The sequence below is a fragment of the Xyrauchen texanus genome, chromosome 24 (genome assembly GCF_025860055.1).
Source record: "Xyrauchen texanus isolate HMW12.3.18 chromosome 24, RBS_HiC_50CHRs, whole genome shotgun sequence".
Lineage (NCBI taxonomy): Eukaryota > Metazoa > Chordata > Actinopteri > Cypriniformes > Catostomidae > Xyrauchen > Xyrauchen texanus.
The window spans coordinates 3,294,291-3,321,091 of record NC_068299.1 but is presented as its reverse complement, the minus strand read 5'-3'; the positions used below and the strand labels follow the sequence as shown (position 1 = coordinate 3,321,091).

The window sequence follows — 26,801 nt, the reverse complement described above, 5'->3', positions numbered from 1 at the left end:
ATTTTAGTGTGATAAAATCACTTAAAAACCTTTTCTGTGTAAAGTTATATGTCATTTTACAACTTGGTTGCCATGACGATGTAATGTCAAAATACCCTCAAACCCTAAAAAGACTAAAAATGACGATTTAAAAAACTCATATAATACATGACTTTTATAAGCTTCATATTTCTGTCTTTAAACCCTCCAAAAATTGTCCCCATTCACTTCCATTGTAAGTGCCTCACTGTAAACTCAAATTTAGCTTTTTTTAAAGAAAAGGATGGATGAGTGTAAATTTATGTTTGTGGCAATCAATATTATGCCACAAATGCTGTCGATTGAGCTCAACTTGTATTGAGCCCGGAATATTCCTTTAAGCTGAGTAAAAGACTTTTACATATTGCACATCCACCTAACCTGGCAACATTGCACGTTTTATCAGTAGCTTTGAGTGATAAGATCATTAAATAAAATGCACATCTTTCAAACACAGATTGTGCCTTAGTAGGATGTCCACATAATGTTAAGAAACAGCACAAATGCCTCTGTTTAATAAAAGCATGGTTTTACCATGGTCAAGTAAGGGATAATGTACAAACCACCAGTCATGTATACATTCCAAACACCAGAAATTAAATTAAAACAGCAACCAAGGAGCTGTAAATGTATGTGTAAACACACACACACACACACACACACACACACACACACACACAAAATCCAGGCCACATCCACATCACAGCAGTCTGTGGAGTCTTCACACCAGACCAAGAGAACCAACAATCAAACCTCAATTACAGCTCAAGACAGCCGTCTTGTAGTTGTGGCAAACTCGCCTCTATGATACAACAACACACTGTCCTCAGTATTAAACTTCTGTCAGTTTTGCACAGGCTTTATTTTAGTAGTTTAATCTAAAATGATTTAGTGTTTAACCAAATCACAAAACTGCAGAAGAGTAATCCCAGGCGAGTTGAGTATCAGCTGGAGTGTTTTAGTGTGAGTGTAATGGCAGGTACAAATGAGCTATAATGTGTGTCTGTTTAAAGCAGGGAGGGGTGAGCTGTTAACCTCTGCTCTCTCTGTCCGTGTTGAGAGCTGTTCCCACATGTAACACAAACTCATCACATCTACAGGAAACACAGTCCCAGCGCTCCACCAGCAACCCTCTTCAACATAGACCTGACCGCGACACAAACCCAATACACTTGCACATGTACACAGCTCCATCCTCATCACCACACACTACAACCAAACACTCTCTCAAACACAGGACAATGTATAAATAGAATAGAATAGGACAGCACAGGACAACAACAAAAAATGCAATGGAAAAGAAAAGAATAGAAAATAATAAAAAAGTAAACAACAGAAAAAGAAAAGAAAAGAACAGAACAGAAAAATAGAATTACTTAGGACAAAAAAATAAAAAATATAGAACAGATCAGAAAAGAAAACAGTCGAACAAAACGACAGAGTAAAAACAAAACATAAAAAAACAATGCAATGGCAAAGAATAGAAAATAATAAAAAAGTAAACAACAGAAAAAGAAAAGAACAGAACAGAACAGAAAAATAGAATTACTTAGGACAAAAAAATAAAAAATAGAACAGATCAGAAAAGAAAACAGTCGAACAAAATGACAGAGTAAAAACCAAAAAAAACAATGCAATGGAAAAGAATAGAAAATAATAAAAAAGTAAAGAACAGGACAAAAAAATGAGTAGAAAATAATAGAAAACACCAGAACAGAACAACAAAAGAACAGAAAAATTGTATAGGTCAAAACAAAAATAGAATAGAATAGAATAGAAAAGAATAGAACAGAATAATATAATAGAAAATAATAGAAAAGAACAGCAACAGAAAATAATAGAACAGGACAAAAAAACAGAAGAGAAAAGAAAATAATAGAAAAGAACAAAACAATAGAATAAAAAATGTATTAGAAGAATAGAAAAGAACAGAAAATCAAAAGAACAGACCAGAAAAAAACTATAGAATAAAACAGAAAATAACAAAATAGAACAGAATAAACAGAACAGCAGAAAAGAACAGAATAGAACAGAAAAGAAAATAGAACAGAATAAACAGAACAGAAAAGAACAGAATAGAACAGAAAAGAAAATAGAACAGAACAAACAGAACAGAAAAGAACAGAACAGCAGAAAAGAACAGAATAGAACAGAAAAGAAAATGGAACAGAATAAACAGAACAGAAAAGAACAGAACAGCAGAAAAGAACAGAATAGAACAGAACAGAAAAAACAGAACAGCAGAAAAGAACAGAATAGAACAGAATAAACAGAACAGAAAATAATAGAACAGAACAGAATAAACAGAACAGCAGAACAGAAAAGAACAGAAAAGAAAATAGAACAGAATATTGTTTTTGAAAATAATAGGAAATCACTGAGTTACAAAAGAAAACAACAGAACAGAATGAAACAAAAATAAAACATTAATAAAAAAAGAACAGAACCTCTAATTTGCCACATGACCAAGGAGCATAGTATGTTACATGCTGCAGAGACAATAGTGACAACAGAAATATGCTTTGCTCACGAGCATAATGGTGATAGGATCAGGATCACTCCTTGCAGGGTCTGAACCGGCAACCTTGCAGCTATCAGTCCAGATTGTTCTCAACCAGTGCATCTACACAAACTAACAAATACCGGACCCAAACTTGGATAAACAAAGCAACACCTCCAAAACTTCACTAACCCAAAAAGACATCTTGTTTATGTCTTACATGTTCTTTTGGTTTTATCTGATGTTTTCAGTGTGTATGCACCTTTATTTTCTCAAGCTCTTGCAGTCTCTCCTGCAGCTGCTGCTGTAAAACATCATTCTCGCTGGCCAGCTGTGCCGCGCGCTCTTTACTGGAATGAATCATCTCCTTGCATCTCTGCAAGAGACTCTCCTGCCTCTTGATTCGCCCCTGTAGCACCTCAACATCCACCACGGTGCCTGGCTCAGCACTGCCTTCTACTGGACACACATAAAAACAAACACCATCAATGGGTTAAGTATAGCACTGCCTCTTATTGTCTACCATTTTCACATATTTATAAGGTGCTATAAGGTTTTAAAAATGTATTACAAACAATGTCCAAAATTGCATGGACTAAAAATGTGGAATAAATATTAGTGTGCACAAAAATGTTTGTGAGCCTGGACATACCTGTGTTAACCGTCGCACTGTCGTCTTTTGAGGGAGTCTGAAAGTCAGAGGTCACGTCAACTGCATCTGTGGGCTGAGAGGTCTTGACCTCTGACGAGACCACACCTCCAAACACCTGGAGCCGTTTCTTCAAGAGAGATACCTGACAACAAACAACTTCAGTAATTATCTGAATTATCAGCTGATACACAATATACAAAGACACACAGCACACATACTTGTGTCTGAAGCACAGTAATCATCTGATCTTTCTCCTCAAGTGCAGCGTCAAATTCCTCCTGCAGGTGTTTCTTGGCCTGCTGGTCCATCTGTAGCTCCTAAAGAGATGACATAAGGACGTCAGGCATGTCCATAAATAGACACCACTTAAAAGCGTACTTAAAGAAACAGAAAATCATTTACTTTCTAATCAAATGTCATTGTTCTAAATGTGCACAATGCATCAGTGCACATTATTCACAGACAAAAAGGTTTGGTTTTCAGAACTTTCACCTCCTATGAAAGGATTTTTCTACAGACATAATTAAGGTGATGCAGCCAAAGAAAAATAAAATTACACAACAAGATTCCTGAAAAAAAATATACGAGTGGTTTGTTCCCAAGTAAAAGTTGCCAGCTTAATGCTCAAGTGTTGTGGGTGGATGTTAGGTCATGGCTATGTGGATGACCCTTTAAAGTTCAATTTTTATTAGTATACAGTTGCTAGGGTGTTCTGGGTAGTTGATTACTAGCATTGCTAGCATTATTACGCGGCTTGTTGCTGGTCCAAGATAGTTTCCCAACTACACCAGGTGTAAATTCATAGTAAAACCATTCTTATGTAAATTGTCACATTCAGTTCAGTTCAGTTCAGCAATGTTTGTATGTTTACCCTAATACCCTGCCAAGATCCTTTGGCATTTATGCGGCATTTATGCAGCTGCATTACTGCATTATTATTGATTCCTGTAAACTAATAATGAACAAAACTATTTATATGCATTAAGATTAATACTGTAAAAATAGCACCTAATTGTGAAGTATTACTGACATTGTCTTATTGCCATGCCTTCTTAGCTGATGTGTTAAAGGGTTAGTTCACCCAAAAATGAAAATCCTCACATGACTTACTTACCTTTAAGCCATCCCAGATGTGTATGACATTCCATCTTTAGCAGAACTGAAATGAAGGATTTTATAAGCCTATTTCAGCTCTGTTGTCCATAAAATGCAAGTAAACGGGTGCCATCAGGCAGCTGGCTATTTGACCTCCAAATGGCATATTTAGGCAGCATACAAGTAATCCACATGACTTTTACATGCATTGTATGGACAAACTGAGCTTAAATATGCTTATAAAATCCTTCATTTCAGTTCTGCTAAAGGAGGAAGGTAATAAACATCTGGGATGGTTTAAAGGAAGTAAATCATGAGAGAATTTTCATTTTTGGGGGAAATAACCCTTTAATGCCCTTGTGTCAGTCAGCTCCAAAATCTACAGACAGCCTTATCAATTGATTGCACACTTTCAATTTTTAAATATTTTATGGAGTGAAATGTTTGTAAATATTACATATTTTGTTAAAAATGTCATTTAATTTCCACAATTTCATGAAACCATTCATTTATTTTTGAAAAACAAAAAGTGACAGGGTGAAGAGGTACAAAGGGCCCCAAATGCAGAGGGAAACAGTTCAATGAGTTTATTAACAACAGTCTTGTAAATGAGGACAGTCACCGGATGCAATGAGCAGAGTCAATAGCAATAGCCGCTCAGTGAGCTAAGGAATGAGTGAGTTAGTATGATGAGTGCGTGCATTGTGGAAATCTGGAGCAATCCGAAGAGAGCCCGTTGAAGCTGGTTTGGTGCGAAGCAAAGCTCAGGCGAGATTCTCCCCCGACACGCGGGCAGAGACAGAGGAATCCTCCTCCAAGGGAACTGGGTAACAATACAGGCGAAGGTGAAGATGACGGCGAACAGGAAGGTTATCACACCTCTAGAGAGAGTCAACCTACATACACACGAGCAATCTCCAACTAGACAAGAGATCACGGTTAACACTTGACAGCATACAAATAACTGGAAAAGAAAGACGGAAAACACGAGGAATAAGTAGGGAGTGCTATCAGTGAGAAGCTGATGGGATGGGCGAGTAAATCAATGCCATGCTCAGCACCTCCCCAGGGACGATCATGTGCCGGCTCCACCTGTGAGACACGAGGGAGAGAGAAAAACAAACAACAGTATGTGCCGGCACAAATGCCAGAACCGTGACATAAAAAACAGAAACACAAAACAACTTTTTATTTTTGCACAATATATACAGTGTATATACACGATCAACCACAACATTAAAACCATTCTGCAATGCTATTCTTCTCACCACAATTGTACAGAGCAGTTATCTGAGTTACCATAGACATTGTCAGTTCAAACCAGTCTGGACAATCTCTGTTGAACTCACTCTGTATAATACACGCACGCACGCACGCACGATTGTTTTTGCACTGATGAATCCTGGGATTGAAGAACTCAGACACCAAGGACACCGCTTTTTCTGTTGCAACCCAATTTGTTTTTTGTTTTTTTAGTACCACCATTTTTTCCCCGCACTTGCTTACAGCTGCCACTGAAGAAACTTCACACCTACATCCTTTTTAGAGCCCAGAGACCAGCCTGGACTGATGTCCAGGGTCTGATTTCCCATGTGAAGCGAGGCCACTTTCTGAGGTGCCTGAATATTCTGTGGATTTAAGAGTGGTCTCTGACATCTCCTGACATAATGGAAGGAGGCACTCATGTTGAGGAATCACAGCCTCATCCTGGATGGCTTGCCACTGGATGATCCGCACTATGGTGTTTCCAACACCTTTCATCACTTGAACACCACACTGTTCAGTAAGGTGACTGAGATCACAAGGGGGAATCTCTGACTCTAAGGCAGGACATCAACCACATCCCATCGAGAACTTGGCTGGAGCCTGGCAAGCTAGTGAGTTGGGCAAAGACTGACGCAGCTGTTCACCTGGGAAATAATAGTGTCCATACCATTTCTAGGAAGCAGAGGAGGCTGTTTGGGCATCCAGGGAATCTTGAACTTCACAGTGTCCAGTAGGGCAGCAGAGAGGATTAAGCAGAGACTCACACCCTGAGGCCAGAGACCCACCACATAATTTTGCAGACTCAACTATAGCCTTGCAAGCCAGTTGGTGGGGCAGACACTAACGCAGGTGCTGATCTTGGGAATCTTAGTGGCCTTATCTTAGTTGGTTGAAGAAGGGAATCTCAGACTTTACCTTGTCCAGAAGGGTGGTAGAAATTGCAAGATGAAGACTCACACCCTGAAGCAGGAGACCCACCACATCCTGTCGAAGACTTGGTTGGAGGCTGGCAAGCTGGTTACTGGGGCAGGCACTAAACGAATCTGTTCACCTGGGGAATAGCAGAGGCTATACCACTTCCAGGAGGCAGAGCAGGCTGGTTGGGCTTCAAAAAGGCGTCCGGAAATTTCAAAATTAACCTTGTCCAGCAGGGTGGCAGAGAGGTTTAGGTGGACACTCACACCCTGAGGCAGGAGACCTAATGTATCCCATCGAGGATTCTGTTGGAGCCTGGCAAGCTGGTTGGTGGGGCAGACACTAATGCAGCTGTTAACCTGGGGAATAGTTGTGGTCATACCATTTCCAGGAGGTAGAGCAGGCTGGTTTGGCTTCAAAACAGGCATCCAGAGAATTTCAAACTTCACTGTGTCCAGAAGTGTGGAAGAGAGGTCTAGGTGGAGACTCGCACCCTGAGGCAGGAGACCCACTGTATACCATCGAGTGCATGGATTGAGCAGAGCAAGCTGGTTGGGGACAACCTTGGGAAAGGTGGCCATAAAATTCTCTGGAACCAAAACAGATGGCTTTGGCTGCAGAACAGTCAATGTCCTTTCAGCACTGGCAGGTAATTCAGGGGCAATGACAGGCACTGCCACTTCAATGTACTTCTGCCGAGTTTTTTCAACAACAACGTCAGACAATGTTTTAGAGCTGTCCAGGTGCTCACACTGGTCTCTCTTTAGGGCACTTCAGGACAGAGTGACACTCAATGACCTGTTGCCAACAACATGGCCATTCATTGCTGACAAACCTTCATTGCAGCTTCAGGAGTAGAGGTCGTCACAAATCCGGAACCCTTGCTGCGCCGGTTTTGCATCATCACGGTGGAACTGGTGATGGTTCCAAATCGTGAGAACAGCCAACGCAGCTGCTAGGTACCCAAGCTGTATGGGAGATTTGAAATATAAAGACTCACACCTGGGTGACAGCTTTTCTGTTACTTCTTCTCAGGATGTTGAAACCTGGGTTTTGCTCCACCTGACATTCCTTGACATTGCAGATTCCACTTCTCAGCAAAGTAGAATCGCACTGGGCCCACGTTAAATTGCAGTGGTCTGCCCAGGAGATCCTCACCAGTCAGGTTGTTCAGGGCCTTCTCTGCATTTACAAAATATGCAAAGGTGACATAACCATACCCCACTGAGAGGTGGGGGGGACACCCTGTCTCTGCATACCCGCAGATTGCTGATGGGACCGAATGGAATAAATGTTGTGAACAGCAGCTTGTCGTCCACCTCCGCTTGAAGGTCATGCACAAGCAGTGCTCCTCTCAGGTCTCCATTTCAAGAGACACGTTTGTAAGACGAAGCCTTTTCAGTGTTCCGTACAAACAGAATGGAAATAAAAATAGCAGTATCCTTCTTAATAGCTGTATCTGTTACAGTGAACAGGCAGCAATCAGATCTATTTAAGCAAACTGAAGCAGGCTGCCAACAGGTCTTTCACCCACTGCCAAGACTTTCACCCACTGTTGCACTTGTGTATATGGTCGTGTGACAATAAAGTGATTTGATTTGAATCTTAACAAAACATTATATTTTTGTTGCTTACAAACTTCAGATGTCTTCGAACATCAGACACTTATGATGATCACACTGGGATGCTTTTAAAACAGTATTACAAAGGAGTTCCCATCTATGTTGGACACTTATTGGCTGCTTTTCTTTATTATTCGGTCCAAGTCATCCAATTCAAAAACACTTTTTTTTTTAATTTATTTTAGTAAGCATACTCCTTCAGATCAAATGGTTTTTAAAATCATGAGAAACATTTTAGTCAAGTGACCCCAGATTTTTTTTTTTAAATATATTTAAGCAATATCACACGAGCAAGAGTGCTATATGGCCCTACATCACCACTGCTGTGATTTGGCCGTAGGTAATTACAGCAGTGCTGATGTAGGGCCATATAGCACGATTGCGAGTGTGATATTGCTTATATACAACAGTTCAATGACCAAGTAAATTTTAAAAAAATTAGGAACAACTGAGTACGGTCATAAAACCCATTTGTGAGAGAGAGAGAGAGAGAGAGAGAGAGAGAGAGAGAGAGAGACAGCATGTGCAATCACCTGTTGCCACACCCAAGCAGAGAAATTTAGTAAGTGTAGTAAGCGATCATGAAGAGCTGTTGTATGTGAATCCGTCAGCCATTTACTTCATGTCACCTCACTGGCTCATATTACACGCAAAAATTATCTTTTGTCACCACCTGCTGGCTAACATATGTAATGTAAAAAAAACAAAAAAAAACATAGCTCTTAACACATATGCACTGCTCTTACACTTTAGTTTAGAATGGCACGAACACAAGCGGAGTGATACACGCACACAGTGAAGCGTCGGAGTGCTGATGGTGTCAGACCATCAGTGCTAATGGAACATCTCTCATCCTATCAGATACGAGGACGAAATGGAAATGGAGCGTAGTTCTAGTGGGAAGACCAGCAGCTGTACATCATCACATCATTAGCTGGGTAACTCCTAGCTAATCGCAAGTAAGCCAATGCTTTATAAGTCCGCTCACAATCATACATCACATTGCTTTTTCGGTGTGCTAACACTGCAACCTCCACCTCCCCACCACCACCAGTTGAGCCCTGTCCCGCAGGGGGGTAGGCTCCTCACCCCTGACTCCTATCTCCGGCAGGACATGACGGTTCCGGGTACAACTACCTCGGACTGCCGGACGGGGCCTACGCCAAAGAGAGAGACATCACCTCCCGTTTTACATCTATCAAATAAATGGCATCTCAAACTTCACTCAAGCCTGCGTGTCTTCCTGATAGAACTACATATTATATAAAACAGTTAGTTCCAGTCCTCGGTCTGCCCTATATATATATAAGCAGTGTTTTTTTTTTTTTTTTAAACCATCGTCCAATCAGATACGAGGAACGGAAGTAACTGTTTTATATATATCCGTTAGTTCTGGTCCTTGGTCCACCCTATATCACACACACACACACACACACACACACACACACACACACACACACACACACACACACACACACACACACACACACACACACACACACACACACACACACACACACACACACACACACACACACACACACACACACACACACACACACACACACACACACACACACACACACACACACACACACACACACTTTTTTTTTAACAAAAAAGCATATATTTAAGCTATGGTTTTTGAAAACAAAAGAAGTTTGCGAGTTTATTAAAAGTTCAGTCAATTTTTACTTTTTTTTCTGACAATAACATTCTTTTGGAAATTGAAAAATACATTAACTCAATGTAATCTCTTGTCCCAGCATGAAAACGCAATGTTTTCAATATGCAATGTTTTACTTTTAAATCACTGTATTTTACAATTTTATATTTACAGAATATAATAGGTACAATATTCAGGTCCCTATGTATGGCTGATGGCACTCCTCCAATGTAAGTCTATATGATTTTGTACCCTGCATTTTTGTCTGCCAGGCAAAAATTGTAACAGGAAAATAATATCCCCCCTCTCCTTAACAAGCAAGGTATACACAAAGGGTGTGGGACGTATTACATACTGAAGTTTAATACTTACTGTAGATTTAGAGCTTTGTTCAAATCACTAATCCTAAGTACAATAAATAGTCATTGTGATGCTTGCCAATGCATACACCACTAATAATTTCATAGCCTTCACTAGTTTTCACTATCCAATCAAATCCTGGACAAGAAATCAAGTCCCTCCCTACATTATCTCACACTTAATATTATGTTATACTCAGAAGTATGTCACATTTTGGAAGTTAGCTGCATTAGGAATGCGGTTTCCGGTTGCCTTTAAATACACCGTGTAGAGGAACGGTTGGCAACCTTCTTGACATGGAGTGCCATTTTTTACTTTCACATACAAATGTCCACTTGTGAAACCTTTTCTATATTAATCGTTTATTTTCATTACAAATGATATTATCAGCATAACCGTTTGAGTGAAAAAGTTTTGCAAAACCTGCATGTGAAAAATCGAGCATGTTGTGAAAAAGTGCTTTAATGAAAGAAAACCGGTCCTTTTGTACAAAATGAGTTAACACAGTTAATGTCACAAATGTACTCATTAGATTACTGATCACGAAATTGTGTGGAATCTTAAATACTTCTTATATTATGTCATACATTTTTCAAAATCACACGGAGGGTCATCACTAGCATGCAAGCAACAGCGAGAGAGGAGCAGGCCATTTTATTTATATGAAGTTTTTCACACCTGACTTGCATTCCAATCTACATCTTAATATAATCCTTCCTCATGAACTTTTTGGTGAATTGCACCTGCAAAATCCTAAAATTTATTTCCAGGTTTAATTGTGTGACATGGCGGAGGGCCACTAATCAAGCCTCAGAGAGAGATAAAGGCCGACTGGAGACTGCAGTGGGAAAGAGAGAGTGTGATTTACGGGCAGCTGTCCGACACCTTTGCATGTTTACTCGAAAGTGAAGTGCGAATGGCTTACACGTGCTGCAGGAGTCTGTTGGGTATACTGCAGTCTTGTCACATTTGAACTTTTTGTTTAGCCTCACATTCAGCTCATGAAAACACGCTGCGTGATCAAGAGGAAGGATTACATCGAGATGTAGATTGTAATGCCGGTGCGGAATTTACATAAATAAAATGGTCTACTCCACTCTCGCCGTTGCTGTCGTGCCAGTGATTACCTTACCCCTCCGCATAGGTTGCCGACCCCTGGTGTAGAGTGAGGTGTAACAAGAGACATCAGAGGTCGAAAAGCATTGGCAGAACAACACGTAAGAAGAATTAATTAGTGTGCATGATGAAAAGAGTCAGAAAACTGTGAGAAAGCACAAAGGATTAAAGACGCACCTCTCTGAGCTCTCCTATTCTTCTAAGGGCTTTATCTTGACTCTGACTAAGGATGGCCTGAAAGAAACACACAAATCAATGAGACACAGACAGAGATGTATGACAGTCTATTATTACTTTCATACCAGACAACAGAAATACAGCAGCTCATGAAAGGAAAGGCATTAGAAATCTTCCCCAAGCTGCAAAGAAACAATAATATATTCTGCTCCATTGACTGAATATGACATTACCTGAGTTTTCTCTTTATCTCGTTGTACTGTTCTGTAGGTTGTAACCAACTGAGGTAGAGAAGAAAGAGAGAACATTTTAGTTATAAACTTAACTGATCACCTCCTAAAGATTGCAACACAAAACACTTTGGACCACCTGTATTTAGTGGATTCAACTTGTGATCCGCTCATCTGAATTGGATGCTTAAAGTGGGTGTAAACAGGATCCGACAGAAAACACACTTTCTGAGGAGCGCACGGGTGATGCAATAGGCCCTTTAAGTATGCACAGGAAGTACTTGAGGGCTTAACTCTTCTTGAACAAAACTGGCTTGCTCAAATGATCTCCTAATGACAACTTAACCATCAACGCGTTCATTCTGCCAACTGTATTGATCCATTACTTTGTTATTATCTCACAACACATCCTAAAACAGAGCAAATGCAGGGTTAACAAAAAGAGTTTCTTGGCAAATAAAACTATCTAGGTTTATCATTCATAAAACTTTAATATTCAGTGAAACACTCTAATTTGTATTTTACATTTACATTTATGCATTTGGCAGACGCTTTTATCCAAAGCGACTTACAGTGCACTTATTACAGGGACAATCCCCCCGGAACAACCTGGAGTTAAGTGCCTTGCTCAAGGGCTCAACAGTGGCATCTTGGTGGTGCTGGGGCTTGGTGGTGCCCCGACCTTCTGGTCAGTAACCCTGAGCCTCAACCACTGAGCCACCACTGCCCCATTTTAAAGAGGTAGTTCACCCAAAATGAAAATTCTCTCATCGTTTACACTCCCTCATGCCAACCCAGATGTGTATGGCTTTTTTTCTTCAGCTAAACACAAAGTTCTTTAGAAGAATATTTCAGCTCTGTAGGTCCATATAATGCAAGTGAATGGAGACCAGAACTTTGAAGCTCAAAAAAGCACATAAAGGCAGCATAAAATTAATCCATATGTCTCCAGTGCTTTTATCCATGTCTTCAGAAGCAATATGATAGGTGTGGGTGAGAAACAGATCAATATTTACATCCTTTTCTACTATAAAAGTCATCTTTTACTTCCACGTTCTTCTTTTGTTTTTGGCGATACACATTCTTAAGTGCACATCGGCACCTACTGGGCAGGGAAAGGAATTTATAGTACAAAAGGACTTAAATATTGATCTGTTTCTCACCCACACCTATCATATCGCTTTTGAAAATATAGATTTAATCACTGGAGTCATATGGATTACTGTTATGCTGCCTTTATGTGCTTTTTTGAGCTTCAAAGTTCTGATCACTATTCACTTGCATTGAATGGACTAACAGAGCTAAGACACTTTTCTAAATATCTTAGTTTGAATTCAGCAGAAGAAAAAGTCATACACATCTGGGATGGCAAGAGGGTGAGTGAATAAGAGAATGTTCATTTTTGAGTAAACTATCCCTTTGTGAAATTTCCCCCCAAAAAATAAGATTCTGCTACATGGTAACTGCATAAGTAATCAAGTAAATAATTTGTCCGAATAGACGCTCAACATTAACTTGCTTCGGTTTAATTTTATGTCAAGGCTTTGAGTAATGGCCTAATAAAATGTTAAAGCAACTGTGTAATTACATTAAACGCACCAGTCTCCAACATACAATTAAAATCTCATTTAAATGGCCCAGAAGAGGACTGTCTTCTAGCCTCTCATAGACTGCCAAGATAAAAGTGGACTACACTAAATGTTAATGCAATACTCTCCCTAGTCTTCTATTGCAAGCTTATTGCACATTCACTGGTGTTGAATGAGAAAGGTTCCCCCTGCACCTAGGCGAATAATTTAAGACCAAAAGTAGAGAGACAGAGCAAATAGAGACTTTATTACAAGCTTTTGAATTTAAAAAAAAAAAATTGGGGTCAATTTGACCTTTAAGGACAATGTAAGGACTTGATTGTTAAGACCACAGAAGGGTTGCATACCACATCCTGACACATATGAATGCCCAATTTTACATTGTGGAAGTAGCCTTCCTAGTTGGATTATCTAGATTACTACACTGAAGGACATCAAAATAATTTTCAGAGGTAATCGACAACATGCAACAGATCCAGTGAACAGATGTCAAGTTTAAAAAAAAAAGTTTGGAATATTACTTTAATCTTGATGTGACAATGCACTTGATAATTGTGGTTGTGGCAGTCTCATCCACTCACCTCCGAGTATTTCCCTCTGTAATTGCCGAGGCTTCTCTCCACCCGGTGCAGGCGGTTTAAGAGCTGTTCTTTCGACAGACCCTCAAAACTCCCGGGCGATTCTTCTGCCTCACTCTCAATGTCTGAAGGTGGATCGTAAGTCTGAGTGGACAGCGCTTCATTCTCTCCCACAAGAGTAAGGGATTCTCTTGAGGAGCTTCTGACGAGACTGTCCCGCGAGCCTGAGCGGAACAGCCCTTCACCGCGACCCGAACCCCGAAGCAAAGTCTCCACCGAAGAAACCTTCTGCTGCAGCTTCTGTGCAAGAGACAGAGACTCCTCTCTCTGCAGGAGAATGAATATAAAAGCATTTTAGACCTTTAATGACAATCAAAAAAAACAACATGTAGACTGAAATAAAAATCGCAAAAGTTCCCAACTTTAATCTGCTAAAGGGTTTTGCACACTGGACGTGAAGTGTGACACATCAAGCGTAAACCAAACGAAGAAAAAAGAACAACGCATTATTCTGTACATGCAAGCTCAAGTTCAACTGATGAGTTTTAACTTTACACTCATTTCAATAAAGGTAAATCATTTCTGAATGTCATTATTAAATGAATTGATCACATTGAAAAGTCTGGTAAAGTTTCTGTTTTCTAGGAGGTACCTATGACCCCGTTTATATCTGGTATTAAGATGCCTCTCGGGTGATCCAATCACACGTGGACAGGCAAAACATTTCGCTGTTTAGACCTGGTCGGTCAATTGCGTCTCCTGTGACTACTTGTGTTCAAAAACACAAAATATCTAGCAATATTATCAAATGTCTTTTGGAGTACCTGTACTAACTGAGCTTTAGATGTGTGTGCTTTTCATCATGTCACTGCGTGTTGATACACTGATGAAGTTCTTGCACAGGTATATACATAAGCACTTTAACATTTTCTGATCGGATAGCCATTTCCTCTTAAAACCGCTCTTATTTTAAAGCAGCGGTTGATTGACAGGTGAGGGGGTGGTGCTTCACTGCTGTCATGTACGCCAGGATGGATTAGCGTTCACCTCAAATGCAATGTGGTCTATTGTGGCCTTCAATAAGAGTCGAAAATATCTTAAATTACAAGTTCCAAGCACATAAACGATCAAGGGAAGTCATAGTTACAAGTGGAAACTCTAGATTCCAGATGTTACGTAGGAAGGGGCGTGTCGACAGAAATGATGGAAACTTCTGTACTTTATTTTAATAATATGAATTGTTATATATGACCGTCGACTAATGACTCACACTTCGTGGTTTGTTTTAGGCAAATGAATTAATAATTTGAAAGATACGATGCATTAATAAATCATAAATGTCGTGAACACTTGGTGCACCTGTATTCATTTGTTTATTCACTGGTGCAACAGAAAAAGAGCTTTTGCCGTCATGTCTTAATTCAATCATTTACTCATTAATTCTCTTTGTATTTCTTTTTCTGATTAAGGAAAACTATGAGTGGTGCAGAACAATTTTGAGAATCCTCTGAAGACTTAGTGGGGTGCATTGACAGATGCCGAATGGCGGCGAAGCTGTGCTTACAGTCATAGGAAACAACGGTTTTGAATTTTAGGATGCCACATGTTGTCGGCCTGTCGCGTCTGGTGTGAGACCCCCATTTCTACTCACATTCATGCAAGTTTAAAAATTCACACTTTTCTTTGGAGCGTTGGCTGATTTTTTTCATGTCAAAAGAAACTAACCAACCAATAAGACAATAAGACATTTCACATCGATTGAAATTCAGTTCAACTGTATGCAGACATTTACAAGTACTACTGCACACTCTACTCACAAAAGTTATAGCTTTACTATAAGAGTACAGATGAAGACAAATCCTAGCTTATTGCTCACACTAAATGTCTCTGCACATAATGACATAGTGCAGAGTTTTCAACATTTGATGCATTGCGTTCTGCACCCGTTCCCTACTTTTGGGATGTGCACACTTTTCTACAATAACTCCATATTAAAAAACTCAACCAAATAGATGGCACTTGCCTGAGGAAGGGCGATTCCATCTCCGTGCACGCTGCCTCTCGGAGAGCTGCCTGTTGCCTTCGCAATGCTCTGAATGAGAATAGAAGCAGTGAAAAGATTAAAAGTTCCTCAGGGTTCAATCCAAGGCCTGGTTAGTTGTCCTCCCACCCATCGTGCCGCACCCCGATTAATCTGGAGGCAACATTAGTTTTTGCTTAGAGAAATGCAGTGGCTTCTGGTTAAATACAACATAGACAGCATAACTACTGTACTGAGTAAAACGCACAAGGGGTTAAACACAACAGCACTACTAGCAGCTTTGTCAACTGGACATGAGGACAAAGCAAACAGCTGAAATCCACTAGAGGAGAGCTGGTTAATGAGAGCATGTGCGTTTGGGATTCTGATGTTCTGCAGGAGTTACTGTTTAGACAGACTCAGCGTTTAAACTAGGGTAAATGCAAGAGGTCATGAGAGAAGTTACTTTGTTTTTATTGACAGACATGATCATTTACAAAGACACAAATCACTTCACATGTACACACAGTTTTTCTGTAGGTCTGACTGTATCCATCACAACAACTGAAGATGTTACACGGTGTATTATAGACCATTTTAATTTGCTTGAAACACTGATGGCTATCTCCAGACACCCCAGACCAAAAGTAAGAAAAATATGTTCCAGTGAGGCAATTATTAAAGGAACAATTCACCCAAAAATGGAAAACACTTATCACTTACTCATCCCATCCCAGATGTGTATGACTTTCTTTCTTCTGCAGAATACAAAAGAAGATTTTTAGAAGAAAATTTCAGCTCTGTAGTCCCATACAATGCATGTGAATGGTGACCACAACTTTGAAGCTCCAAAAAGCACATAAAGGCAGCATAAAAGTAATCCAAATGCTCCTTTAGTTTAATCCATGTCTTCTGAAGTGATCCAATTGGTTTTGGGTGAGAACAGACCAAAGTATAACTACCTTTTCACTATAAATCTTCATATCAGCAGTCTCAGTAGCGATCATGCATGCTCGATTACACTTCCTAGCACTATCTAGCACTCTGCCCATGCGTCACGCACTAGGAAGTGTAATCGAGCTTTAAATGATGATCGTGCCCTAGAGAATGCAACGGCAAGAGGTACAGCGAAAAAGGACTTAAATATTGATCTGTTTCTCACTCACATCTATCAAATCACTTCTGAAGACATGGATTAAACCACTGGAGTCTTATAGATTACTTTTATGATGCCTTTATGGTTCTGGTCACCATTCACTCACATTGTATGGACCTACAGAACCGAGATATCCATATGAAATACTTTATTAGTGTTCTGCAGAAAATAGAAAGTCATACATCTGGGATGGAGCAAATGATGAGAGAATTTCATTTTTGGTGAACAATTCCTTTAAGTTGCCCAGAAACAACCTAAAACAGGTACACTCCAACCACAAATGGCTTTCAGAACACCATACAGAAGCAAGTTTAGAAATAAACACCACACGTTTCCATAATAAATACATTTGCACATGCTAAAGAAAGTCAGGGAGACTTTGGCTTTGCAACGCAGCAATATTTTGTCTTTTTTTAGTTATCATGATAATGTGCTTCTAACAATAAATGGTAAAACTGTAAACCGGAGTCTAACCCAACTTGTTTCAATGAAAGAAAAACCTCTGATGCAAACAAGTTGTCTGAAGTATACCACACAGTTAAATAAGGTGTCCATCTTGCGCAGATATCAATTTATTTATCCGTAGAGAGATCATGGCTTGTAGAAAGGGATGTTGTTCAGGCCTGGACTAAATGAACACATGACTGAGCCATTAACACGAGTATGCTGATTAACTCACAGTAAGAGCAGCTGGCATATGATGACACAGTTTATACATTTAAAAAATTGCAATTAACCGGAACAGTGTCACATTATCATTCAGGCATATTATTTACAACATACTAGGATTTCGTATGCACTAATTTTAACCATTCATAACATTTAGGACGCAGGGAGCATCTTTACAAAATGTGTGTACTTCTATTGTCCATTTCTAAACAATGAGCATGACAATGAGGCCAGTAATAATCCAGATCACAAGTTGAAATGTGTTTCAGTAGATTGGTGGAATTGCATGTTAGCTGAGGTGTGTGGTGAGGGATTATCTGTATTTGGAGATAATGTGTAAATCCTTCTGTCAGAGTTGAGCTTTGACGATCTTAACAAATGCAATAGCTGTTGTGGAAAGAGCATCTTGTAACCATTTAAAGTGGCCTTATTGTGAACCTGATCATTCAACCGGAACCAGTGAAATGGCTGAATGGATCCAACAAACTATTTACTCGATAACAATACCAGTGGCCTCTAGGCATGCACTAATGTATAAACTTTGGGTGAAACCAATTGTGATAATTATTTATGCCATGGTCGATGACCAGGGGGGCGGCTGTGGCTCCAGTGGTCGATAATGAGGGGCGGCTGTGGCTCAGGTGGTTGAGCGGGTTGGCTGCTAATTGCAGGGTTGGCGGTTCGATTCCCAGCCCACATGACTCCACATGCCGAAGTATCCTTGGGCAAGACACTGAACCCCAAGTTGCTCCCAATGGCAGACTAGCACCTTGCATGGCAGCTCTGCCACCATGTATGAGTATGTGTGTGATTGGGACACAGTGTAAAGCACTTTGGTAACCTCTAAGGTTAAAAAAAGTAGTAGAAGTAAAATCACAGGCTGTAGGTGAAATCAGGCATCAAAACATGATAGAACACAGTAGAAAATTTTAATTTAATAAATGTTTAGTACTTTTGAAACCTGGCAAACCTGAACTTAGAATCAATATTACGGTAATCTATTTCCAATATTGGCCAAATCAAATCTATATTTAAACAAAATAAAGGTCATTTTGACTGACAGCGATATTGTCACCGATATATTGTTCAATTAAAACCAAATATTCTGCTGGTAAATGCACTGTGGCTCAGCTCTTAACTTATATGACATTTTGTTTTTGCCAAATTTCACAAGTAAATCACAAGAACTCTCAGAGAATGACAAGGGAACAGACATATAACATAAGTATCATAACCGAGGGAATTCTATGGGATTTCTACAGGTCTATCTGGGAGAGGGTCAGAGAATCCATATCAATATCTAATACTATGGGTATTACATTAATTCCTGGTTGGCTTAAATAAGAACCATTCCGAGATACAACCAAGGGCAAAACAGCAGAGGAGACAAAAGCAACAGCCATCCCAAAATCAGGTCTACCGAGAAACAGAAGATATTAGATGCAGGGGTTAGGAGTGAGATGCCTTGATGGCTTTGAGTTATGTAGGGAAAGAGAACGGCTGGATCATTCTACAAAACAGGTGCCATTTGTGTTCCTCAAATATAGTACATACAGTGTTTAGCAATGTCGCCTCACAGGTGCCGGCTCAACTAGTGAGAATGGCACTAGTGTGTGGAGTTTGCATGTTTCCGTGGGTTTCCTCCGGGTGCTCCGGTTTCCCCCACAGTCCAAAAACATGCAGGTTAATTGAATTGGGGACTCTAAATTGCCTGTATGTGTGAGTGAAAGTCCCCCAGCCACTGAGGGTTGCGTCAGGAAGGACATCTGACATAAAACTTGCGCCTAATCAAATATATACATGCAGACTATCAAATAGCGGACCCTGCACCTACGTGGGACCACCGCTAGGAAAGAGAGAATGTCTGTCAACCAATCAGAATCAAGCATTCAACAGACCCATGATATAAAATGAACCAATGTTCATTTCTACATATACTAATTCATGTTACATTAAAAGTTATTTCATGACATTAAAAGTGACATTAGTTAATGCAAAATGAACTAACCACAATCAATAGTATTTTGATGAACAAACATCAACTAATGTTAACTTCTAAATACACCAATACATTTTTAACATTAAAAATGTTTGTTAAGTTACAACAATGAGCAGTAGAATTAACTAATTTCTAAATATACTAATTACATTTTTATATTAAAGGTTAGTTCACAACATTAATAGTTGCATTAGTTAATGCAAAATGAACTAACATAAACAATGAACAAAAGTATTTTGATAAATGAACATTAACAAAGACAAAGTCACTGTTAGTTCATGATACCTAATGCATTAACTAGCCTAATGCTAGCAAGAACCTTATTGTAAAGTGTCAACATGTATTAATTTACCTTGAGATAGCACAACACATACATTATAGAAAGTTTAAAGAGTCTTACAAAAAAGTAAAAAAATCAAAAAGGCACCGGTTTTATAGAATGCCCCGGGTTTGTTTTTGTCGAGGGGTGAGGAAGAGGCAGCGATGTGTGAGGACAGACTCACCACACTGGGCACCTGAGCCGCTTTGGGTCGTTTTGAGTGGTCCAGAGCAAAGATAGTATACTCAGAGAGAAAAGCAGGTTCTGCTATCATCCCGGCCAGCAGCTGACCGACCGACACCCCCCCCCCCCCATACGAGTTAACACATTAATGATGGGGAGCAGGGAGTGAAGACACACAGCAATGAGAAAACACAATGAGTGAACGAGAGAAACAGTGTCAGAGAATAAGAGAGGGTGACATCTGTGGAAATAGAAACAGAATGGAGATCTGATTCATACTGAGGCTGCAAAGATACACTGTTTGATGTCCCTACCAAGCCATATTTTATCTCTTTAATTGGAAAATGTACATGATTAGAATCAAATCATGATGTTTTTGTGCTTTAGTACAGACATCAAAGAGGTAAAGCTAGACATTCTGGTACAGAAGAAATGCTGAGATGATGTAGAATTGATTGTGGCTACATTCACACAGAAGCTGAATACAGTTGTCACTTCTGTTTGGAGTGTCAGAATTCAGTGCCGTTCATACACCGTTCATTTATGAAAGAGAACGACATTCACATTCTATAACCGAAGTGACTCCCAGAAGTCAAAATAAAATCCACACTGACCCTATGCACTTTCCTGATTGAATTTTTTTTTATCTTCATAATTTATTTTCAGATGACATCACCAAGCCCTCTAAAGGCTAGAGAATACTTCGTTCAATACACTGTTACTCCCAAACACTGACTGTGTGAATGTAGACACAGAGAACTGATGGAAGAGAAACTGTGAAAGACAAAGGTGAAATCAAAAACCTCTCAGGAAAACCTTTTTCTCTGAATCAGAAGTCACGTTAAGAGATCCTGCAATGGCAATTACGTTCAAATCAAGCTGTGATTTAAAAACAAGTATTTCAGAACCATGTTACATTAGCAAAAATCTTAAAACAGCACGTGAAGCATCTCAGAGTCAATCACCCTTTCACAAAGTTCATTCAAAAATAATGATTTGCTGTTTAAACATTCACACTTCAGTAAACAGAAGAGACAGTAATGCCCACGGTCCAAGAATCACTAAACTCTAACATCAAGACTATTTTTAGCCCACATTACTACAATAAAAGCATGTCATGTGTTAACCAACCAGCTGGGAATTTTCAAACTGCTTTTATATAAATGCAAAATTTGCTGTTTGTACAACAAGAGGAGAATCGTCAGCATTGATCGTTATTTAAAAAAAGACCATACAGTGGCCACAAAAAGCATATAGACACTTAAAGGAACAGTTCAACCAAAAATGAAAATTCTCTCATAATTGAATTACACTCATGTCATCCCAGATGTTTATGTCTTTCTTTCATCTGCAGAAAACAAATGAAGATTTTTAGAAGAACATCTCAGCTCTGTTGGTCCACACAACACAAGTGTATGGTGACCAAAACTTTGAAGCTCCAAAATGGTAAATGATCAATGCATCTATATAGTGCCTTTTTTAACCTTAGAAGTTACCAAAGTGCTTTACATTGTGTCCCATTCACCCACACATTCACACACCAAAGGCGGCAGAGCTGCCATTCAAGGCTCTAGCCTGCCATTGGGAGCAACTTGGTGTTCAGTGTATTGCCCAAGGACACTTCGGCATGTGGGCCAGGAATCGAACCGCCAATCCTGGGATTATTGGCCGACCCGCTCTACCACCTGAGCCACAGCCGCCTCCCCAAAAAGAACATAAAAGGCAAAACAAATCATCCATATGACTCCAGTGGTTTAATTCATGTCTTCAGAAGCTATATGATGAGCAACAGATCAATATTTAAGTCCTTTCTGAGTAAAAATTCTCCTCACTTCCCAGAAGGTGGCAATATGCACAAATAATGCAAGTCGCAAAAAACAAAAGAATAGTGTGAAAGTGAAAGTGGAGATTTAGAGTAAAAAAAAAAAGACTGGCATCCACACCTATCATATCGCTTCTGAAGACATGGGTTTGGCCATTGGAGTCTTTTATGCTGCCTTTATGTGCTTTTTGGACCTTCAACGTTCTAGCCACCAGAATATCTATAGAGCGGAGATATTTTTCTAAAAATCTTTGTGTTCTGCAGATAAAAGAAAGTCATGCACATCTGGGAGAGCATGAGGGTGAGTAAATGATGAGAGAGTCTTAATTTTTGGGTTCAGCATTTCTTTAAACCAACCTTGTTTTAATGTATTTGCATTAGATAACAATATAAGATTAACAATTTTAAACTAGGTAGCGCACTGAACACTTTCTGGTTGCCAAAAGCTCATGTTTGTTATGTAGCTTCAGTGAAACTGGCTTCATAAATCCACTAAATATCACTTTGCTTTGATAGTTTGCTGTTTGCAGATGGCACTTTGGTATGACATTTTGTTATGCAATGCAATGACATTCAAATATTTGCAATTTTGACTTTAATGTCCAAATACTTTTAGGGCCACTGTCTACCTAGATTAGACAGGAACAAAGGAACGGGAACAAACAATAATGATGCTCTAACTCATTTTTTAATAGATAATAAGTAATCATTCTAATCAGTGTTTGGGTCACAATGGAAATCTTATGGCTCTTGTTGCCAGTCTAAGAAACACTCAAGGGATGTAGAACAATTATCAGACTGCCTGGAGGTGTTCATTATGTGTTTTCACAGTATGGTGTATTCTTCATCATAATAGTGCAGATAATCGTTCACAGCAGCGTAAGAAGACTTCTGAGATGTGACAGTAGTTTCAACCCATGTGGACTCAAGAACAGTGAGAGGAATGTCTGTTTAGGTTTTGGAGGCTTACCACTCTGTCGATGGGGGTGGACGGGGCATCCTGCTGCAGGAAAGTGGGGTGACTGCGCCTCTCTTCTGAGCTCACCTGCTGGAGGCAGATATGAACATTATACATCAAGGCATGTAAATTACAGACAGAGAATGTAACATTAGTGTGAGCAGTCTACTGATGAAGGTTGCGTCTTTAACTAAGCCTAACTTTCACTGTACCAATTTCAACACTGACACAATCATAAGAAAAGCACATGTGAATCTAACAAAGAAATATCCGTGTCATATTTAAAAAAGAATAAATAAGAAAATGCATTTTGCATAAAGAAAATAAAGCCTAGTTTTTATGCACGGTGATGTTATTATTATGACAATATGCTCAAAATGGCCAAAATTGCCATTAATGGAAAAAACATTACAATTAAATCAGCATGAATTAAAGGTAGTATAACAAACACGAACATGGTGGATGATATTCTTCTCACCACAATTGTACAGAGCAGTTATCGGAGTTACCGTAGACTTTGTCATTTGAATAGCACCAAAAACAAAAAAACATCCAGTGAGCAGCAGTTCAGTTCTTGTTGATGAGAGGTCAACATAGAATGGCCAGATTGGTACAAACTGACAAAGTCTACAGTAACTCAGATAACCGCTCTGTACAATTGTTGGTGAGAAGAACATCATATCAGCTATTCTGAGATGCAGGTAGGCGCTGTTTTGGAGGCACAAGGGGGACCTACACAATCTTAGGAAGGTGGTTTTAATTTTATGGCTGATCTGCATAAAAAAAATTATACACACACACACACACTCGCGCGCACACACGCGCGCACACACACACACACACAAGCACACACCACAGTGCTGTGAAAAAGAGATTTCTTCAATTTTTCATGCTAAATTGTTTAGATCTTCAAATGAGATATAACATAAAACAAAGGCAACCTGAGAAAAACACAAAATACAGTTTTCATTGAAGCAAAAAAGTTATCCAACACTTATATCACCCATGTAAAGAACAAACTGCCCCTTAAACTTACCAGCTGGTTGTGCCACATTTAGCATCAACAACTGCAACCGAACACTTCCGATAACTGGAGACCAGTCTTTCACAACGATGTGGGGGAATTTTGGACCATTTTTCTTTTCAGAACTGCTTTAGTTCAGCCAAATTGGAGGGTTTTTGAGCATGAACTGCCCATTTAATGTCCTGCCACAACATCTCAATCGGGTTCAAGTCAAGACTTTGATTCGGCCACTCCAAAACTTTAATTTAGCTTCTTTTGAGTCATTCAGGCATATGGATGGCATTTTTGCCCAGTGTCTTTCTGTTAGGGGTGTCATGAACAGTGACCTTTATTGATGCGAGAGAGGTCTGCAGTTCCTTGGATGCTGTCCTTGAATTTTTTTGTGACTTCCTGGATGAGTCGTCAATTTGATCTTGGAGGAATTTTAGAAGGTCGAACACTTCTGGGAAAGTTCACTACTGTGCCAAGTTTTCTCCATTTGGAGATAATGGCTCTCACTGTGGTTCTTTGGAGTCCCAGAGCCTTTGAAATAGCTTTGTACCCTTGCCAGACTGATGTATTTCAATCATCTTTTTCCTCATCATTTCTGGGATTTCTTTCAACCTTGGCATAATGTGCTACTGAGTGAGACCTTTAAGCCAACTTCATGCTGCTGAAAAAGTTTTATTTAGGTGATGATTAGATTAAACAGGGCTGCCAGTAATCAGGCATGAGTGTGTCTAGTCCAGCTGAACCCGATTATGAGTGCAGATTCATACATTTGGGGATTTAGTAACTAAGGGGGCACATACTTTTTCATAAAGGCCCAGTTGGTACTGGATATCTTTTTTGCTTCAATAAATAACATTACAATTTAAAAACTGCATTTTGTGATTAAATCACAGATTGCCTTTGTTTTTATGTTAGATTTTGTTTAGGTTTTTGAAACAATTTAGTATGAGATATACACAAAAACAAAAAATCATGATGAGGGAAAATACTTTTTACTTCTCAACATAAGTTTATAGCAGGCATCTGAAAATTAGGAAAGAGTTTAAGTAGTCATGAAAATAATGTCACAAGGACTGAAAAAATTCTGCATTTTGTTTATCCAAAACATTATTTCTTATTTTCTCTTTTGATTTGAGGGTGAACTTTGACTACATTTTAAACCAAAAAGACAAATGTCAACAGCTCTAAAAGTTCACCTTTAAATATCTGCTTATTGCCAGTAGGTCCTCTGTTTAGGGAAACATGTCACAGTCCTCTTGCGTCTGGTTAACTAGTCAGGCTGGTTTGTGGGTCTTTACTTGATTAAGTACTTGATTGTCATTGGGACAGTTCTGAGAGCTGCATGTGGATGCACTGTAACAGATCAATTACCTAAAATCTACATGCTCAGACCACAACAGCTGATCTCCTCCAGGTCTGTTAAATGTCACCAGATCAAAACAGACACTCCGAACACTGGGTAAACATTATTTCACTATAAGTATTGTGGCATTAATACCACGGTATTGACATGGTGCAAAAATGGTACCAAACAAACCATGTTAATACCATGGTAATTGGTTAGTCCATGGAACAACAATGCTGTCAGACTGCACTAGTTTAATATTTACTAGAGGTTTGTTTTGTTTTGTTAGCATACATGCTACATTGTTAAAGTGCTCTCACCTGCGCATGCGCGCTGCTCCTCTGAGGCGACTGCTCTTCTATCACTTTCTGCTTCAGCTTCTTAAACATTATGCCATGCGAGAAATGGCACAGAACCAGCGATTTTACTGTCCTATTACCAGACTAAAAACTTGATGTGAATGCGGATAAAGGGAGCAGTGCGCAGCTGCAGCCGACGTGGAGGAAAACTGAGTCGCTACGGAGCCTCGAGAGGCTCGAAAATGACGATGATGAGTTGTTGACTCACATATTTAAATGTCAAAAATGAACATACTATAATAACTTGTTATATATATATATATATATATATATATATATATATATATATATATATATATATATATATATATATATATTATATATTATTATTATTATTATTATTATTATTATATACTTGTAACTCCTAAAAAAAAAATTGTAACTCGTTATAATGTGTTCTTCAATATTGCCTTACTAAAGCCTCTGTGTAATCCATCCTGTTGTCATAGTAACTGTGCACTGTTCATGCCCTTTCCATAAAATATGACCATGTTAATTTTGTCTGAAAATTAGAATTTTATTTATGCATAAATGCCATTAAATTATGGCAAACCCTTCCAAATAAATGGAAAAATAAATATAATTAATGCCACTATCTAATGCATTTGTGCAATTCCGTATGTTCATATATAGATTTTTTTTCTATAAAACAATGTTAGATAAAGTTAATCACTAAACAACAATATCTAATTAACTTCCAAGGATGCAGCAAAATATATAAATAAAATCATGATGAAGAAGAAACATTCCAAAATATGTTTTATATGAGTAATTTGTGGAGCACTGTGCCACAATTTATTTAATTTAATTTTATATTATTTATTAGATAATGTTACGTCCCAGTATGTAATCTTTGTTGGGGTACCTGTGTGTGTGTGCTTTGTTTTTCCCCTACTCTGATCTTCGATCAGATAAATGCAATAAATAAATATATTTAATAAATATATATAATTTGATAAATCTTTGTGTTACTCCTTCAAAACTGTATTGTCTTGAAAGTCCAGGGAAGGGAGACAGGAGCTCAGACAAGAAAATGTATTTATTTATTCATTTACATCTTTTAGTTTTGTTACTCCTCCTCTACCCTAGACAGGGGAGGATGTAACAATAATATAGTATTATGTAGTAATATATAATACAAGTGTTATGACTGAGTGACTATTTTTGATGCA

At 38.9% G+C, this 26,801-nt stretch overlaps 1 protein-coding gene across 1 annotated transcript in view; it reads right to left on the bottom strand.

The window, feature by feature from the left end:
• LOC127617618 (golgin subfamily A member 4-like) overlaps positions 1 to 25,757 on the bottom strand; it is a 55,593-nt gene extending 29,836 nt beyond the window's left edge. The window contains 10 exon segments of the mRNA XM_052089613.1: positions 2,781 to 2,974; positions 3,171 to 3,312; positions 3,389 to 3,487; positions 11,388 to 11,444; positions 11,621 to 11,668; positions 13,788 to 14,111; positions 15,808 to 15,876; positions 20,135 to 20,233; positions 22,923 to 22,997; positions 25,591 to 25,757. Of these exon segments, the coding sequence (XP_051945573.1) occupies positions 2,781 to 2,974; positions 3,171 to 3,312; positions 3,389 to 3,487; positions 11,388 to 11,444; positions 11,621 to 11,668; positions 13,788 to 14,111; positions 15,808 to 15,876; positions 20,135 to 20,233; positions 22,923 to 22,997; positions 25,591 to 25,659 (1,176 nt within the window). The 5' untranslated portion in view covers positions 25,660 to 25,757.
• Positions 25,758 to 26,801: the final 1,044 nt, after the last annotated feature.